The 19013-nt window shown below is 43.0% G+C and overlaps 1 protein-coding gene across 2 annotated transcripts; it reads left to right on the top strand.

The window, feature by feature from the left end:
- The first annotated feature begins 3272 nt into the window (after window positions 1–3272).
- Nopchap1 (NOP protein chaperone 1) lies at window positions 3273–18485 on the top strand. 2 transcript variants are annotated; one of them, XR_007347427.1, is made up of 5 exons: window positions 3273–3435; window positions 5159–5245; window positions 10367–10503; window positions 12126–14868; window positions 18083–18485. XR_007347427.1 is itself a non-coding variant. In XM_015482822.2 (5 exons), the coding sequence occupies exons 1-4, from the start codon at window positions 3315–3317 to the stop codon at window positions 12345–12347; spliced, it is 567 nt and encodes a 188-aa protein (XP_015338308.1). In that variant the 5' UTR covers window positions 3273–3314; the 3' UTR covers window positions 12348–12371; window positions 18083–18485. The 2 variants fall into 2 exon arrangements, 1 of the variants encoding a protein (XP_015338308.1); XM_015482822.2 differs by having other exon boundaries at window positions 12126–12371.
- Window positions 18486–19013: the final 528 nt, after the last annotated feature.

The following is a 19013-nucleotide window of genomic DNA, read 5'->3' as shown; positions in this document are numbered from 1 at the left end:
GTGGGGGGGTGGGAAGAGCGCAAGAGAGTGGAAGCATGAGAGAAGAAAGAGAGAGAGAGAGAGAGAGGGGAGAGTTTTTATAGCCCAAATGTAATGGAGTCTCTGGTCTGCAAGCTGTCTTGTTGGCATACAGTGATTGGGTCACCCAGTAGTTGCTAAGGGTGTCATCTTCTGTCTTCAGGCAGACCAGCCAGGGGGTCGGATGTGGGTTTCCTTTGCATCAGACAGGTGGGGGCTGAGTGTTTAGACTTGAGTGGGATTGAGTGTTCAGACTTGAGGCAAACAAGCGATAAAGAACCAGACAGAGGGGGGTCGAGTGTCCAGGTCTAGTGTCCTGCAGCTAACATTGGTTCAGCCTGCTCCGCAACTAACATGAGCAACTTAGGGAGACCCTGTCCAAAATAAAAAATAAAAATGGCTAGGGATGTGGTTCAGTGATTAAGCTCCTTTGGGTTCAATCCCCAATTCCAATCCCCACAAGCAACAGCAACAACAAAATAATTATCAGCAGAGAAAAAGAGCAACCTACAGAATGGTAGAAAATATTCGCAGTAACTATATCTTATAAAGGGCTAATATTTAGAATATATAAAGAACTCCTATGCTGCAACATAAAAAGCTAAATTATCCTGACCTTCTGATTAATTCTATAAGTTCACAGGTGGCCATTCTTGTTAGCATGGTTAATTTATTCACCAGTTTGGGCCTTGGGTTATGCAAGGCAGATGGTGGTTGTTTACTGGTACAACAAGGTGCAGAATCATTTCACCTCAGGACTTAAAATGGAGTAACTCCCAGCACACCACTGCTTTAAAAAATAGAGTGGCCCAAGATTAGGCACAGTCTGAAAACGGCTGTTCTATACATCATGGAGTGACTTAGAGCAGGGCACGGTCTTCTGTTCATACCTTGCACACCATTGGTGGGAATGTAGGATAGTGTCAAGGACACGGTGTGTAAGTTCCTCAGAAAGCTAACAGTAGAATTACCATATTATCCACTAGTCTCACCTCTGGGTAGGTATCCAGAAGAACTGAAAAGTAGGATCTTGAAGGGATATTTGCACACCCTTGTCCATTTCAGCATTGTTCATAATATCCAAGAGGCTGGAGGAACTCAAATGTTTATTGAGAGAGGAATGGGCAAAGAAATGGCATATAATTCAGCTTTCAAAAAGAGGGAATCCTGTCCTATTCCACAACATGGAAAAACCTTCAGGGCATTATTTTAAGTGAAATAAACTAATCACACACACACACACCCCAAACCAAAACAGAACAAATACTATATGATTCTGCTTATATGAAGTAATCAAACTCATAAAAACAGCAGAATGTTGTTTCCCAGCAACTGGGAGAGGAGACAATGGAGTGACATTCTTCAATAGGTAGAGAGATATTTTTTATTTACTTTGGTGCTGAGGATGGAATCCAGGGCCTCCTGGATACTAAGCTGCCATTCTACCACCCAGAGCTGTAGGGTGTTTTCTGCTACTAGAGATGGAACTCAGGGGTGCTCTATCACTAAGCTACACTCCGGCCCCAGATATTTTTACTTTTTATTTTGAGACAGGATATTTCTAAGTTGCTAAGGTTGGCCTGGAACTTTGAGATCCTTTTGGCTTAGCCTCCCGAGGAACTCTGATTATAGATGTGTGCCACCGAACCTGGCCACAGTTCCGATTTTGCAAATTGAAAATGTACTAGAAATCTCCATACTGCTTTCCACATTGGCTGCACCAATTTGCAGTCCCACCAGCAGTGTATGAGTGTACCTTTTCCCCCACATCTTCGCCAACATTTATTGTTATTTATCTTCATAATAGCTGCCATTCTGATTGGAGTGAGATGAAATCTTAGAGTGGTTTTGATTTGCATTTCTCTAATTGCTAGCAATGATGAACATTTTTTCATATATTTGTTGATTGAATGTATATCATCTTCTGAGAAATGTCTGTTCAGGTCCTTGGCCCATTTATTGATTGGGTTATTATTATTATTTTTTTTTGGTGTTCAGCTTTTGAGTTCTTTATAAACCTTAGAGATTAGTGCTCTATCTAATGTGTGAGGAGTAAAGATTTGCTCCCAAAATGTAGGCTCTCTATTCACCTCACAGATTGTTTCTTTTGCTGAGAAGAAACTTTTTGTTTGAGTCCATCCCATTTATCGATTCCTGATGTTAATTCTTGTGCCAAAGGAGTCTCATTAAGGAAGTTGGGGCCTAATCCCACATGATGGAGATTAGGGCCTATTTTTTCTTCTATTATATGCAGGGTCTCTGGTCCATTTTGAATTGAGTTTTGTGCATGGTGAGAGATAGGGGTTTAATAAGTAGTATAGAAATTTCTTGGAAAATTGGGAATGGAACCACCATTTGACCCAGCTATCCCCCTCCTTGGTCTATACCCAAAGGATTTTAAAACAGCATACTACAGGGACACAGCCACATCAATGTTTATAGCAACACAATTCACAATAGCTAAACTGTGGAACCAATCTAGATGCCCTTCAATAGCTGAATGGATAAAAAAAAATGTGGCATATACACACTGGAATATTACTCAGCAATAAAAGAGAATAAAATCATGGCATTTGCATGTAAATGGATGGAGTTAGAGAAGATAATGCTAAGTGAAGTTAGCCAATCCCAAAAAATCAAATGCTGACTGTTTGATATAAGGAGGCTGATTCATAGTGGGGGAGGGAGAGGGAGTATGGGAGGAATATATGAACTCTAGATAGGGCAGAGGGGTGGGAGGGGAAGGGAGGGGATATGGGGTTAGAAATGATGGTGGAATGTGATGGACATTATTATCCAAAGTACATGTATGAAGACACAAATTGATGTGAATATACTTTGTATACAACCTGAAAAAAAAAATGTACTAGAGATCCCTTGTACAGCAACGTCAATACTGTGCACACTATTGAACAGTAGTGCACTGAACAATACACTTACAATGCTTAAAATGGTAAATTTTGCTACGTGTTTTCCACAATTTTAAAAACAAATTTAAGAAAAAAAGTGCAGAGGAGGGCAGCTTCATGCTATGCTCTTAATGTTCGAATTTGTTTAAATAAATAGAGCGTTGACAGCTCTAATGACGACGACAGTACCTCAATCAGCGTCAACCTTGCTTTCCCCAAAGAGGGAACCTCTTCCTTGCCCTAGATATCGCGCTAGCCCGGCCGTCCCTCGCCCCGCCCTATCCCCGCCCACAGCTTGGTTTAATCCAATCACAGCCGTGGCTCCGCCCCCTCGGCTGTGTCTCTTTCCTGCATCCGGGCTCTTTCCTGCAGGCCGGCTGGGAAAGCATGGAGGTCCACGGTGAGCTTAGCGCCAGCCCCAGCTCTAGCTGTTCGTCGTCCACCCGGAACTGCTCAGGGGCCTCCGTGTCCAGCGAGCTGCTGACAGCGGGGAGCGGTGGCCGAGGAGGTGAGGGGCCGGTGGTGGCGGCGTGGGGCGCGCACGTGCGGCGGAGGAGCCCCGGGGACCGTGCGAGGCCGCGGCGGGCCTGGGGCTGTCGCGGGCGTGGGCGGTTCTGTTCCGCTAGACAGTGGGCGTCCACGCTGCAGGGCGCTGCGGCGGGGCTCCTCGGGTACCTCCAAGCTGGGGCGCAAAGCAGAGCGAGGGCGACGGGCCCTGCTGTCTGTGTCCGAGTACTTGCTGGTCGGGGAAGCTGGTGATCATTCAGCTGAACACTGCGTTCCTCCTCCTCCGCGCACAGAGCTCCCCCAGCGCCGCGCTCTTGGACGGAGACGTGCACAGAATTTCAGACACTAACATAGAATTAAAGGATGGTTTCGAATCCTGGTTCCACAGTGGGACTTCTAGGAGACTTATTTACCTTCTCCAAACCTCGGCGTTCACTTTTCGAGAATGGAGGTGGTAGTACCAGTAGAATTTCTGTGAGCAGGAGGAGAATGCATAAAAGGGCCTGCGACTGTTGTAGGTAGAAGAAAAGATTTTTTTTTTTTTAGTTTGGAGAAAAGATGAGAATCCAGAGCATGAGAAGGAGCTGTAATGACAGTGATAGCCAAAGCTCGTGTAGTGCTTGCTATGCCTCAGAGTTTAATACTGAACATTTAATACTGCACGAAACTGAGCAGAAGGTTCTCTTGTTTTCTCCGTTTTATAGGTGAGCAAGTTGAGGCATGGTGTGCATACAGATAAAAAAACAGATCCTTAAAGAATACATCTGAAGGGATTGTGGCTGGAAAGTAGCAAACCTGTGATGTGATTTCAAGTAGTCTGGGTGCAGCTCTGCTTCTAACTAATCCAATGACTAGTCCTTAAGTAGTAAATATTCAGTGGGTATTTCTTTAACTCTGCTTTGAGGATGAACAGGATTTTTGTACCAAGTGAATAGATTTTCCAGGTATGAAATGGTGTGTAAATCCAGTAGCTGGTGAGGCTGAGGCAGGAAGATTGCAAGTTCAGGGTCAGCCTGAGCAAATTAGCAAGATCCTGTCTCAAAAAGGATTGGGGATGTAGCTCAGTGGTAGAGCACCCCTGGGTTCAGTCCCCAGTATCACAAGAAAAAGAAAAGAACAAAAATAATAGAGAAAAAGAAAAAGAAATAGTGTGCAAAGACTTGAGTTTTAAAAGTTCTGTTCTCAGAGCTCTCATGGGCTAGAAAGTTAAGTTGACTGGAGGAATAGTGGGTGAGAAAGCTCAAAAGGTGGAACGGGAAACAAAATTTCCCTGAAGAGCTGCTTTGCCTAGCTTGGGCATGTCTAAAGAAGTAACCAGATAAGCATATTTTACAAATGAAGAAACAAATGCTCCAGGTTGACTGATTTTACAGACTTAGAAACTATTTCTGGCTTTACTCAACTAATATTATACTGGTGCTGCTTCCTCTATCATTGTAGGCTCGAATTTTGTGCACTGATGCATTTCTGACCTAGAAAAATGGAGTTCAATGTGCATTTATTACTCATAGGTGTAATAATAATGATGAAGGAGACAGGCTTAAGAAAGGATATAAACACACAGTCAAAATGTACTGAAACTCCGAGTGCCTCTTTTTTATGGTGCTAGAAACCCAGGGCCTTGAATATGCTAGGCAAGTACTCTTTCACTGAGCTACACCCCTAAACCTCAGTTCCTGTTATTTTTATTATACTATAGTTAATCAGTTTCTATGTGTTTTCAGGTATATGGGACCGGTTACTCATCAACTCCAAGCCTAACTCCAGAAAGACCTCCACTCTTCAGACAGTTCGGATAGAAAGGAGCCCGTGTAAGTACCTCATTCCCTGTCTTGTGCTAAGAATGCCAAAGTTTGTCTAATGAAGATGTTATTTGATGGGATAATCTCTGTCTTCATAAGTCAGACATCAAGCCACAAAGTCCAGTGGAATAAGTCCTATTTTAAAATCAATACATAAGGATAGAATTTCTTGTATCACTCCCCTGCCTTAAGCTGACTTTCCTGTAAAGCTACTTGAGGTATGAATTTTTGGAAGCCAAAAACAATTATTGTTGATAGCGGGGTGTGCTGATCTGCTCCCACAATCCTGGCACTTGGAGGCTGAGGCCCAGGGGTCACTTGAGTCCAGGAGACCAACCTGGGCAGCATAGGAAGACCTACACTCAAAAAAGAAACCGACAAAAACTAATTGTTACTGGTACCGTGTCACATGCCTCTAATCCCAGATACCTGGGAGGCCAAGGCAGGAGGATTACAAGTTAGAGCCCACCTTGGATATATTAGCAAAACCCTGTTTAAATTTTTTTTATAAAACAACAGCAGTGGTTGTAGCTTAGTGGTAGGATGCTTGTCTACCATGGGAGAAATTGCTAGTGCTGCAAAAAAAAAAACCATTATGGTTAATCTCCATGGGATTTTTTTTAAGTAAGCCCCAAACTTAATATATGTCTATGGAAAAGCACCACGACATCCCTCAATTGGACACAGGTACTTAAATGGTAAATGTTGCTTATAGTATGACATAACCAAGCCAGTTCTGTTTATTAATTATTCTATATTAATATTATACTGCACATTTATAAGTTTGTTCACTCACTTTTTAAATGGCTCTCATATAATAGTCAATATGTGTGTAATTCAGATGTCAAGTATTTAATGAAAACAATGTAAATGATGCAGGAGGTTATTGTATTTATAAATTAAGAAATCATGAATACTCCAAAAACTGAACCATTCCGTGCACTGAATCTATAGTAGCTAAAATGACTACATGGTAGCTTTTTGTTCAAATTTTGTGTAAACGTAGGTTTTCATTTTGGGAAGGTGCATACTTAGAAGTGAAATTGTTCAATTGTTTGCTTAAATTCATCTATCATTTTGCATTCCTGAAAGCAAGGTAGGAGGGTTTCGTTAGTTGCTGCATATCCTCACCAACATTGAGTGTAGTCTATTCTATTGTGTGTGTAGTGGTATTGGTTTATGTTTTTTTTTTGTTTTTTTTTTTTTAATTTTGAGACAGGGTCTTGCCAAGTTACTGAGGCTGGCCTTGAATTTGCAGTCCTCCTGCCTCAGCCTTTTGAATATCTGGGATTACAGATGTGTACCACCATACTCAGCAAGCATCTTTTCATGTGTTACTGTTTAAATGTTTTTGGTGAACTATTGGTTAAAATCTTTAGTCCATACAGCATCTTTATTTTATTTGTATGTGGTGCTGAGGATTGAACCCAGAGCCCTGCGTATGCCAGGCGAGCTCGCTACCGCTTGAGCCACATCCCCAGCCCTAGCCTTTGTTTTATTGTTTTTTTGCTTTTTTTTTTTTAATATCTTTATTTTTATTTTATGTGGTGCTGAGGATCGAACCCAGGGTCTCATACATGCAAGGCAAGCGCTCTACCACTGGGCTACAACCTCAGCCCTGTTTTTTTGCTTTAAAAAAGAATTTTTAAAGAATTTTTTTGGCAATACTGGGGATTGAACCCAGGTGTACTCTACCACTGAGTCACATCCTAACCCTTTTTATGTTTTATTTTGAGATAAAGTCTCCCTGAGTTGCTTAGGGTCTCCCTAAATTGCTGAGATTGGCCTTGAACTTGAAATCGTCCTGCCTCAGCCTCCCAAGTTGCTGGGATTACCAGCATGTGCCACTGTGCCTGGCTTCTCTGGCTGCTTTTAAGATTTTCCTTACCATTGGTTTTTATCCACTTGATGATGTGCTCCATGGTTTTTCTTGTGATTCTGGAGCGTGGAGATTCATTGACCTTATTGGATCTGTGGGGTTATGGTTCTTATCATATTTGGGGAAATTTTCACTTTTTTCTTCCAGTATTTTTCTCTGTCCCTCTTCCTCTCTTGCCTTTCCTCGAGAAATACACATTTTGCCAATTGAAGTTGCCCCTTTGTTCTTTAATACCTTTTATTTTTTTTTTAGTCTTACTTTTTGTTTTATTTTGGATAATTTCTGTTGCTGTACATTCAAGTTCACTAATCTTCATGATTGTCTAATCTGTTAATCCTGAATCAGGTATTATAGTTTCCTTCTCTACACCTTCAGTTTGAGTCCTTTTATCTTTTATTTCTTTCCTCATTGTGCTTTGTTTGCTTTGTTGAGTGTATGCAGTATATTTATGGTAGTTATTTTAACATTCTTATTGTCATCAGTGTCATTGCTGGTTATTTACATGTTTGGAATTGTGTGTGTATGTAACTGATGATTGAACCCAGGGCTTCACACATGCTATGCAGGTACTCTACCTCTGAGCTATGTCCCTAGCCCATTTAAAATTTTTATTATATTTTTAAGTTTATTGTATTTTATTTATTTGTTCATTAGTTTATGGTTTTTTAAAAAAAAAAAAAACAAACAAAACACAAAAAAACCTGGGTATTGAACCCTGAGTCTCCCATGTGGTGGGCATCCACTCTACTACTGAATTATATAACCTCGGCCCTTTTTTCTTTCTTTTCTTTCGAATTTTTTTTTTTTTTGAGACTGGGTCTCACTGAGTTGCTCTGTCTTGCCTAGAACTTGCATCCTTGTGCCTCCACTTCTCCAGTAGGTGAGATTACAGGCAGAAATATGGCTTCTGAGAATGATTCAAGCTGAATAAGTTGGTACTTACTTTGCTCCACTTGATTCGTTAGTAAAAAATGAAAACGGAGCTGGGAGTGAGGGCATATACAAGCAGTCCCAGAAACTGTGGAGGCTGAGGCAGGAGGATTGCAAGTTTGAGGCCAGCCTTAGCTACTTAGTGAGGTCCTAAGCAACTTAGACCCTGTCTCAGAAAATACAAAGGGCTGGTGTTTTAGCTCAGTGCTAAAGTGCCTCTGGGTTCAATCTCCAGTACCAAACAACCAAGAGTAGAAGGAGATCCTGCCTCTGATAATACATTTGAATCTTTAGACAAGGAAATACCTTGATTTTTGTCTGTAGTTTCTCTCTGTATCTGAAAGGGGAGGAAAACTAACAGTTATTCAGTATTCAGGATGTGCCAGGCTGTGTGTGTATACATGGTCTCTTCTTCTGTCTACTGGATATTTTAGTCATCTGTCATATAGCCCTAGTAGTGGCTTGATGAGTTTTGAGAGTCTGTTATGGGGATAGTTTTGCTAGGCCTCTTTTGAGATACAAAGACATTAAATACCCCTTGTTTGTTGACTCCTCTGTATTTAGCAGAGTGCCTGGCAGTTATCACACCTCTATCAGAGGAGCATGCTCAGGTGTTGAGTGGTAAAATCATATTTATCGGTTAGCACTCTTTTTTAAACAGATACAGCATTTTTTATACCTTTATTTTATTTATTCATTTTTATGTGGTGCCAAGGACTAAACCCAGTGCCATGTGCATGCCAGGCAAGCACTCTACCACTGAGCCACAACCACAGCCCAATAGCTTTATTTTATTTATCTAGGTTTTTTTTTTTTTTTTAATGTGGTGCCGGGGATCTAACCCAGTGCCCCATGCATACTAGGCAAGTGCTCTACCGCTCAGCCCCAGCCCCAGCCCCCAGTTAGCACTGTTAATTGCAGGTAAGGGAAACACGGCTCACATTGTCTAAAGAAAGGAAAGAAATTATGTTGGCTTATATTATTGGGGTAAAAGAACCCAGGGACAGCAATTTCAAGCATATCTGGATCCTGGGACTCCCTGTCCTGAGGGGCCTGTGGCTCTGTATCTTTAAGCTCTGCTTTTGTAGGTGTTGGCCTGGATCTAGAGCAGGCTCAACCCTCTCTGTGGCAAGTTGCCTGCTCTGTTGGAAGGTTGAGCCTCTTGTTCAGCTGCTCCCCGAGTCAGTCACTCAGAATGTTTCTTGACAGTTCAGACACCACAGTCTGATGAGGTATTAGCCCGACTAGAGTGCTGCATCTCTGTGTGCCACCAAACAAACAGTGGCCCAGGTGTGGAAATTGTAGGCATGTGTAGGAGGAGAGATGATTGACTGATAGTAACACAGGCTTAAAGGGGAGATCAGAAAAAGGGGAGCGGATATTGGCAGGCAGTGACAGTCATTGCTTACTTAACTTGCTTAAGGTAAGTTAGGAGGCGGAGCTGGAATAAGTCAGTAACCGCGACAGTCTCATCGTAAGCCTCAGAACCTGGCATACTTAACTGTTATGGCATTGTCTCCTTACTCACGTACTTTAGAATGCCATCCTTTCAGGAGTTAGTAGTGCTGGGGTTGTGTGAGGAATAGAAATAAAACATGTGAGCCCCAGGCATAGTGGTGCACACCTGTAATCCCAGCTACTCAGGAGACTGAGATAGGAGGGTTGCAAGTTTGAGACCAGCAAGTTAGCAAGACCCTGTCTCAAAATAATCATATAAGGGCTGGGGTTAGAGCTCAATGGTAGAGTGCTTACCTAGCATGTGGAATGCCCTGTTCAATCCCAGTAATGCAAAACAATTTTTCTTTTTAAAGAAATAATTAGTTGCTGAATTGTGTAGTCTTGTTGCTTTCAGTGGCTTGGTGTGAAGAGGATCATAAGATCATTGTTAGCTGGGGCAACTTAGACTTTGTCTCAAAATAAAATTTAGGGCTGGGGTTGTGGCTCAGTAGTAGAGTGCTTGCCTCCTTGTAAGCGTGAGGCACTGGGTTTTATCCCCAGCACCACATAAAACAAACTAAATAAACAAAATAAAGATATTGTGTCCATCTACAATTAAAAAAATATTTAAAAAAATAAAATAAAATTGAAAAAACAGCTGGGGGTGTAGTACCTCAGTGGTAAAGTGCTTGCCTAGCATGTGAGGCTCTGGGTTCGATTCCTAGTACTGGGGGAAAAATAATTCAGAAGTGAACAGATATTTTTAACATGGAAACATTGAATGATTTATTATTATTACTATTCAATGCAGATGAATTTACAGAGAATCCTGGATTTTGAATTTACTCACATGAATGTTGCTATGCCATTTTCTCTCTCGATAGTGTTAGACCAAGTTCAGAACTTTCTCCCCCAGATGGCCCAGGCAAATGAAAAACTACGGAAAGAAATGGCTGCTGCTCCACCTGGTCGGTTCAATATCGAGAGTCTCGATGGGACTCTCGGGAAAGTGATACAGATGGTAACTATGCTTTTCCTTCATTTCATACAGTGAAATCATCATGTGCCTTGTCACCTAAAAGTCAGAGTGAGAACTTGCCCACTGAATCTTTTTTGGGGGAGCAGGAACCAGGGATTGAACTCAGGGGCACTTGGCCACTGAGCCACATCCCCAGCCCTATTTTGTATTTTATTAGAGACAGGCTCTCACGGAGTTGTTTAGCGTCTTGCTTTTGCTGAGGCTGGCTCTGAACTCACCATCCTCCTGTCTCTGCTTCCGAGCCACCGGAGAGCACGCTCGTTTCCAATACTGCGTAGGAATTTAGACATCTTATGGTGCATTCACCAGTCCGTGAGCTTCTGTGGGTGGAGCTTAGGGATTTAGTCATGTGGAGTCACTGGTGGGCTTTTTCAAGCCAAATATCACATTTGTTAACTTGAAGCATTAATTTGTCCTAGCTGATTTGATTTTTTCCCAAAAGAGGCAATTATAATCTGATTCATTGAGTGTGTGGAAATAAATGATGTGCTTATAAGAAATGATCAATCCCATAAGCTTCCAGTGAAATTGCCCCATTTGTACTCATTCCGTGGCCACCTGGAATTCCCTTTGTAACACTAGTGTCTGAACAGAGCTGGCAGCACGGTTAATAGCATCCATTCATCAGCGAATCCCGTTCAGATTCAGGACTGCTTCAGAATAGATCCCCCTCCAAGCACTCTGGGTAGCCTCTTTCCATCCAGGTAATTGTGGTTTCTCCTGAACCACGGCAGTCATTTCCTAACAGGGCTTCCTGCTTCTGCTCTGTTCTCCCTGGGGTCTGTTCTTCTCACAGTGTGTGGCACACAGTTTAGTCCCTGAGGCCTTCCCCGTAGTGTTCCTAATAATGGAAATCCTTCCCAGGGCTCGGTGATCCAGCCCTCCAGCTCACTCTCTCTGCCCCTACCTTCTTCACAGCCCCTTGTCTGCTGCGCTCTGCCTCCCAGTGTCGTTGCTCCAGGGCTTCTCCTGCGTGACTTTCTCACCTACAATGTGTGTGTCTACATTTCTGCATTTTGACTCATCTCCTCTCAATTGTCACCTCATCAGGAGAACGTCCCTGGATCTTGCCCTATTTTATCTTTCTCTGTTTTCACTACCCTGTACTCTGCTTTATATGTATTTGTTTGTTTCCTTTCTTTCCCCTCTAGAACGGGGGTCAGTAAACATTTTCTGTAAGAGGCCAGATGGGTAAATACTTTGGGCTCTGTGGGCCCTTCTTAGTTCATAAGCTGAGCAAAAGTGGGTAGCAGGTAGGGTTTGGCCTTTAGCTTATAATTTGCTGGTCTCTGCTGAAAAATGAAGGCATGGGTTTTGTTTTGATTTTGTGTTGTTGAATCTCTAGAATCTAGTGGGATACCTGGCTCATGTTAATATTTAAATGAAGGGATGCTGAATGTGTCCAGGATATGTAGAGTAAGGCTATAGGAGACCTTTTAGACCTTAATGTCAGTCATCATTCTGGTGGATCTTGGCAACTGAAAACATGATAGTGCCATGTTCTATTAAAAAACATTTCTTACCCTTTGTACATGTTTTTTTTTTTTTAACAAAGTTTTATAGATTTTTTATGAAATAGATTTCTCACCAGATATGTTTTGCAGGATGTGGCCTTATTTGAGATGGATCACTCAGATTCAAAAGAAATGGACAGTTCAGAGGAGAGTTCACAAGAGAGTTCAGAGGACAGTTCAGAATCTGAGGATGAAGATGACAGCATCTCGTCTGAAGTTACCTTAGATAACATTAAGCTTCCTAATTCAGAAGGTGGAAAAGGCAAGATTGAAGTGTTGGACAGTCCAGCAAGTAAAAAAAAGAAACAGTGAAGAAATTGATCTGAAAAGAAACAGGTGGTGTATATCTGCTAATTCTGTGAAAAAGAATGTGGTTCACTGGCTGTTTCACATTTCTGAAGCTGATAGTGTTCTTATGTGTTGAAAGAAAAACTTTAGACGAAGTTAATGGTTTATTTGTACAAAGAACAGTTCATGAATGGGGTAGCTTTCAAAACGGAAAGGAAGAGGTTCAGAGAACTCCAGTCTAGTGATGGCTGACACGAAATAACAGAAATTACTTGATTTGTGACAGCGAGGCATTTTTCTCATTTGGACATGTTTAAAAGGAAAACTTTTGCTGGGCTTGATGGTACACACCAGTAATCCCAGTGACTAGAGAGTCTGAGGCAGGAGGATCACAAGTTCAAGGCCAGCCTCAGCAACTGAGCCCTAAGAAATTTCGTAAGACCCTGTCTCAATAAATAGATAAATAAATAAAAAGGGCTGAGGATGTAGTTCAGTGGTAAAGCCCCTGGGTTCAATCCCCAATACCTTCCCCAAATAAAATAAAAGGAAAATTTTAGATAAATTTAATGGTTCATTTGAGCAAAGAACAATGCATGAGTTGAGTAGTACTGAAAATGGAAAGAGGTTCAAAAAGCTCTGCTCTGTAGTGAGGGCAGACGTGGAAATAGAGCGCAGAAATAACTTGATTGGCTACAGTGAGGCTTTTGCATTATTTGGACAAGTTCTAAAGCTCAGCTGTTTGTTTGGCTGAAACTGTTATTTGTTGAAAGCCCTCCTCCTAAATTAGATTTCAGTTTATTTCTGGGCTGAGGTAATGTACTCATTACATAAGATCTTAGAGTACTGGAGACAACCTCAGGATAGTGGCCTATTGCTTATTTAATTTAGCATATGTGACATCTGGTGTGTTTTGTTTCTCAGAGAGACCAAAGCTGGCCCTTGAAGATTTGTGATATATAACATTTCTGCATTTTCCAATGCTACACTGAGATTTTATCTTGTACTAAAGAGATTTGGTGTTTGGAAAGCTTAACTTTGTGTATGATGATGATTGACATCTTTCTTCAGTATGGGTTTCTAGAAATAACATATTTATTTTAAAGTAAAAATACAAATTGTCAGTTTGTTTCTATTTTAAGTTACCTCATGGATAAAACAACCCAGGTTTTCTGTAGGTCACCCTGGTGTTATAGTTGATGCTGCTGCTGAGTGGCCATCATTGTCCCTCTCCCAACTCACATTGAGGCCGTGGGACAAAAAAAGACAAGCCTCTTTTTCTCAAGTGACTTGGGTCAAATCTTCTAGTTGTTGAAGGTACTGCCCACTAGAGGGTCAGAGGGAACTGACATCAAGTTTGCTACCTGTAGAAGGAAGGGAGTGAGTACAGTGTCTTCACATGAGCAGATGTCTCTCTTCAAGTGTCCCTTGGGTTGGTGACCAAGCTGGGCATCCCCTCAAGGTCTCCCAAGGTAGGTCCTGACTAGTGGCCACTGACTGCCGCCTCTGTGCCTTGCTCAGGAATCTTGGCTCTGCAGTGTCCATCCCTAGTCTTTATCTCTTGGACTTTTCAGTATTTTACTTAATACTGTCCCGGAAGACCTCGTTGATCAGTGGGCAAAGGGAGGGAGCGTGGCCTTTCCTTGCTCCCACACAGTGCCAGTCAGGGATTGCCTGGCTCAGGGAATAGTGTCTCCAGGTGGGGTCGTGGTAAAAACAAATGGTGGCTAAGATCAGGGCTGTCAGCCCTGGACACATGGTGTCTGAGTACCCTGACCTCAAAGGGAGGCGGCCCAGATCTGTTCCCATTACCAGGGTCTAGGCCTGCAGATAACAGTGAGACGTGCGAAGCTCCTGTAGGGCAGGGGCTCATTTTTCCCACAGCCGGAGCCACATGAGTGAGTCCCAGGAAGGACAAAGGCCCACCTCCTTTCTGCCTCTCTAGGTGCCCTTTGAATAAACTGCAGAGGCCCCTGTTCTGCGGGTTAGTGGCGTTGATGGTCTGTGTGCCATCCGAGGTGAAGCCTGCCCTGTTCCCGTGTGTTAAAACCCGTGAACTCTGAGACTGCTTCAGCCTGATTGTTCCCTTATCCTTTTCCCACTTTAGACAGTCAGTCCTTTCACTTCGGGGTTAAGTCCTCTTTTGTTCTTTACTTTTTGTCAAAGGTGTCGGGTGACCACATACTCGCCCTCCTGCTCCTCCCCTTCCCACTGGCCCGTTGCTCTCCTGCACACTCCCGTGACTGCTCTCTGCTCTCTGGAGCAGAGCGCCTGGCCCGTCCCCCCCACCCCCACATGCTTTGCCTGTTCTCTTGCCCTGTGCGCTCACCGTCCGTCCGGCCTGCTCGGCCTGCCCCTGCCAGGCTGGTGGCTTCCTCCCAGGGCTCTGCCCTCCGTCCTGCCTCTCTCCACCTTCCCGTGAGGCTGCCCCTCCAAGGTGGTGGACCTGATCAGGGCTCCCCCTTGCTCCCTCACGCTCCATGGCGCTCCAGCTCGGGGCTCCTGGCTGTGCCCGCTGAGTGGGGCAGGACCTGGGAATGAGTGGCGGGTGAGTAGCGTGTCCTTTAGTCAGTGTTTTTGCCACTGTGATGAAAGGACCCGACCAGGACAGCTGTAGAGGAGCAAAGGTGTATTTGGGGCTCAGGGTTTCAGAGGTGTTAGTCCACGGCAGGCCGGCTCCATTCCTGGTGCCCGAGGTGTGGCAGAGGAAAGCGGCTCACATGTTGGTCAGTCAGCGGAGCCTCCATTGGCCAGATACAGATACACCCCGGGGCCACGCCCGCCGCTTCAGACCCCTCAGGTAATCCAGGGGGTTGATTCACTGATTGGGTGGAGACTCACAGCCCATCATTTCTCTGAATCTTCTTGAACTGTCTCACATGTGAGTTTTTGGGGGACACCTCACATCCAAACCATAACATGTAAATGACCCCAGAGGGGACATGAAGGACATTCTGCCTCTTTCCTGTCAGGAATAGATCCCAGAGCAGGCTCCTGTCCCTCCCTTGTGCTCTCCTGGAGCTGGGCCTGGCCCAAGTCAGCGATTTCTAAGCTCACACAGAGGAGCCCCCTGCTGGAGAAAGCGTGCATTGGAGAGCCCGGGTGTGGCCACTTTAAATTGCCACTTCCCATAACCCTGCTTGGGTGGTGCCCACCCTCTTCCCTGTAGAGTCAGTGCCAGGCAGATGTCAGCTTACCCCATAAATGCCTATAGAAAATGGATTGAATCACACTCCAGCTCCTCAGTTTCTGTCCCTTTACCCATTTCCTCTGGTCCCCCACCTAGTTTCCTCACCTCTGGTCCTCAGAGGCCTATTTGTTGTGTGACTCCTCCTTTTCTGTCTTGCACCTCAAGGCAGGGAGGGTGGAGAGCCCTCCTCTCGGTCCATCCCTTTTCCCCTCCCTCTTCCTGTAGCCTTGGTAATGTCTTGAATTTGCCACTCCTGCCTCAGCCTCAGTAGCTGGGTTTACAAATTCATTCTTGATTTTATTAAACTTTTGGGGATCTCATCTGGGGTGGACCCAACTTTTCTCAGGAAAGAGACCTGAGAATTTACCGTTGGTCTCTGAGTCTTAGAGGTAAAGGGACTTTTTCATTAGAGTTTTCAGGTTCTCTTTGATTCCTTTTCTGTCCTATTCTCAAGGGCCCAATGTGTCTTATAAATACTCAGTAGATAATCCTCAAGATTACTTCTTGTCTTTCCTGTTCGAATTTGGAACCAGCTGTGCCTCACTACATGTATGAAGGTCTGGACACAAGTGTCTGCTGGAAAGGTCGTACAGTACTTTGTGGTTCTATAACTGAACACAGCGGTTTGCCCCTTGGCGAGTGCAAAGCCAGTAACACAACCAGGGCATAAAAAGTGGGAAGAGGTTTACTTTTGTTAAGAAAAGAGCAGCAGGAATGAATCCTAAAGTCGTGTCTCCCTGGCGAGGGGATTTTGTCAGGGAGACTTACAAAAACTCATACTAGAGACGTTGTGCTCACCTGCAGAGGCAGCACCTTCCTGAGCATCCTCAGTTTGAGATCATGCTTTTATTATCAGAGATGGTGGCCTGAATGCCACTGAGGAGGAAAACACACAGCATTGTAGGGACATTATAATGAGCAGAGTTTACTCTGTGTCACCTAGTGGAGGGACTGGGTGGCTTTGGCTAGTTTAAACCACTTCCTGGTGTTTTTTCCCTGGAGGGTCTTATCTGAAACTAAATAACAACTTGAAGGGACTCAGCAGTCCCTTCAAGTATCTTCTTTCCCTACAAGCGCAGATGGTTGCCCCTAAAAGTTCCTACTTAGTAGCAAACAATACCAAACCAAAAAACTGAAGAATTATTAAGTACTTCCAGTGCATCCCCCTTGGAAGTCACGTCACGGTGTGAAGAGTATCCGTCAGCTTCACTACTTAGCATAGTAGGTGGTACACAGTAGGCACTGTCGACAAGTGAGTCAGTGGATAGTGTTCAGGACATTGTGAGCGCTGGTAGACTGTTCTGGGTAGGGCAGTGTGAAGGTGTAACTTCACACTGAAATATCCTAAGAGAAGTAGACTGAGTGGCCAGGGAAGAGAGGATGTCAGTATGAAAGTAAGTCTCGTGTGTAAAATCCTCACACTCCTCTCCTGCTCTGGCTGTTAGGTGACACAACTGTGCTTCCTGTGCAGTGAAGGGCGGCAACTAAATACATCCTCTAGACATTCTTATGAGATGCTGGAAAGAAAAAGAAAACACAAAAATATAGTACACGGTAAAGATGTTATTTCAGTAAGTATAAAATGGATGAAATATTCATAAAGATTGTCAGGATAAGCTGTTTAAAAAAAGGTCTGATTCTAGCCTCATGTGCCAAGATCAATTATATATGGATTAAATATTTAAATGTAAGAAAACCTATAAGGGGTGAATACCACAGCATGGTCATATTTAATAATATAATTGGAAAGGTTTTTCGTTTTTATAGCATAACCTCAAAGCCGGATATTACAAATGAGAACAGAAAATTCATACAAATAAATATTAAAACCTAGTGAATTCCAAAGAAATTTCAAAGGCAAGGATAAATCAGGGAAAGTATTTTTTTAAATATTTTATTAGTTGCTGATGGATATTTATTTATTTATTTACTTATTTATTTATGTATATGTGGTGCTGAGGATCGAGCCCAGTGCCTCACACATGCCAGGTAAGTGCTGTACCCCTGAGCCACAACCCCAGTCTCTGGGGAAAGTATTTGTACATGTGACAAAGAATGAGTGTTATAAATGTATAATGGGCTATTATAAATTAGGGGGATAAAATAATATTTCTGTAGTGAGAAGACGATAGGACACAAACAAATAATTCACAGAAAAAGAGTTCAACTTGTTAAACACAAGATGTGCAAATAAAATCAAGTTTTTTTTTTTGTTTTGTTGTTTTGTTTTGTTTTTGTTCTAGTACTGGGGATTGAACCCAGGGGCCTTGTGTATGCCAGGAAAGTGCTCTACCAGTAGTCTCCATCTCAGCCCCAAGACGTTCTTTACCTATCAAACTGGCAGACTGTGTGGAGCTGGCATTACTGAGCCCGTTCTGTACTTGGCACTGTTGCTCGTGTTTCCATTTTAAGAGTCAACACTACTCACACAGAAGTAAAAATTCTTTGAAGCGTGTGTTTCATGTTTGTTGACTTTATTCTGTGGAAGGCACACCTTTATTAAAAAATTGTTTTCATGGGCCGTTTCCCTCAGTCTGTGGAAAGTAAATCTCTTGTTCTTTGGTTTGTCCAGCCTGCAGCTTGCTCTGATAGGAGACAATGGCAGCCATTCCAATAGTTCTCTTCCTACAAAGGTGAATGAAACTTTCTCTTCCCACTTGTGAAGCACCTACTGCCTTTCAGAAGTTCCCTGACAACCATAAATCAGGAAATTAGACTGAATGGTCTTGGATGTGAATTCTAAATGAATATCCCAAGCAGTGATATTTTAATTGTGTATAAAATATGGTACTTAATTAAAAAAAAAAAAAGCTATGTTGCAAAGTATTGTGTGTTATTGTGTCCATTAATGTGGTAAGAATTCATGTATTTCCCTCTGCCTAGCAAGTGCCTTTCACTTGTTTGGAATATACAGTAAGTGTACATTAAATGATTTTTTTCCTTCTCTTTACACAAATAAAGTAATTCAGCTTAAACATGCGTTCACAGTCCTGATTCATAATCTCAAAGAAAAAAGACAATATACGTATATGTATGTAATTCTTTTCCCATAAGTTTAATGTGCTCTTTGGATTCCCCATCATGCAGTCATGGAGCACGCTGGCCTGTTACTGGCTTGGGGTCAGTATGTGATCTGAATCTTCCTGGTGAGGAGTGAGGAAAGGCTGTCAGAGTTTTGGGAAGAAGGTATGTCTCATTCCTGAAAAGGAAGCACTTAGACAATTTCTTTCTTCTAGAAGTTGTGTTATGTGGGATCTGTTTCCTGGAGCTCTGGTCTCGCGGCCATGCACGGAGCCAGCTCTGGAGGGTAGAACCAGCAGGGACAGCAGAGAAGCAGAGGCCATCACTAAGCTTCTGCATCCAGTGTACTATTCTACTCAGACTTCTTTTATGCTGGAGTAAATTTCTTTATTGTTAAAAAAGAAAATGGCTATCTCCTTATGAAAGATCATGTTTCTATCCACTTGACAGATGAGAAAACTGGCCTAGAGATGCTAAGCACA

The sequence above is a fragment of the Marmota marmota genome, unplaced genomic scaffold (genome assembly GCF_001458135.2).
Source record: "Marmota marmota marmota unplaced genomic scaffold, marMar, whole genome shotgun sequence".
Lineage (NCBI taxonomy): Eukaryota > Metazoa > Chordata > Mammalia > Rodentia > Sciuridae > Marmota > Marmota marmota.
The sequence above is the reverse complement of the archived record's forward strand: the minus strand, read 5'-3'. Positions and strand labels throughout refer to the sequence as shown.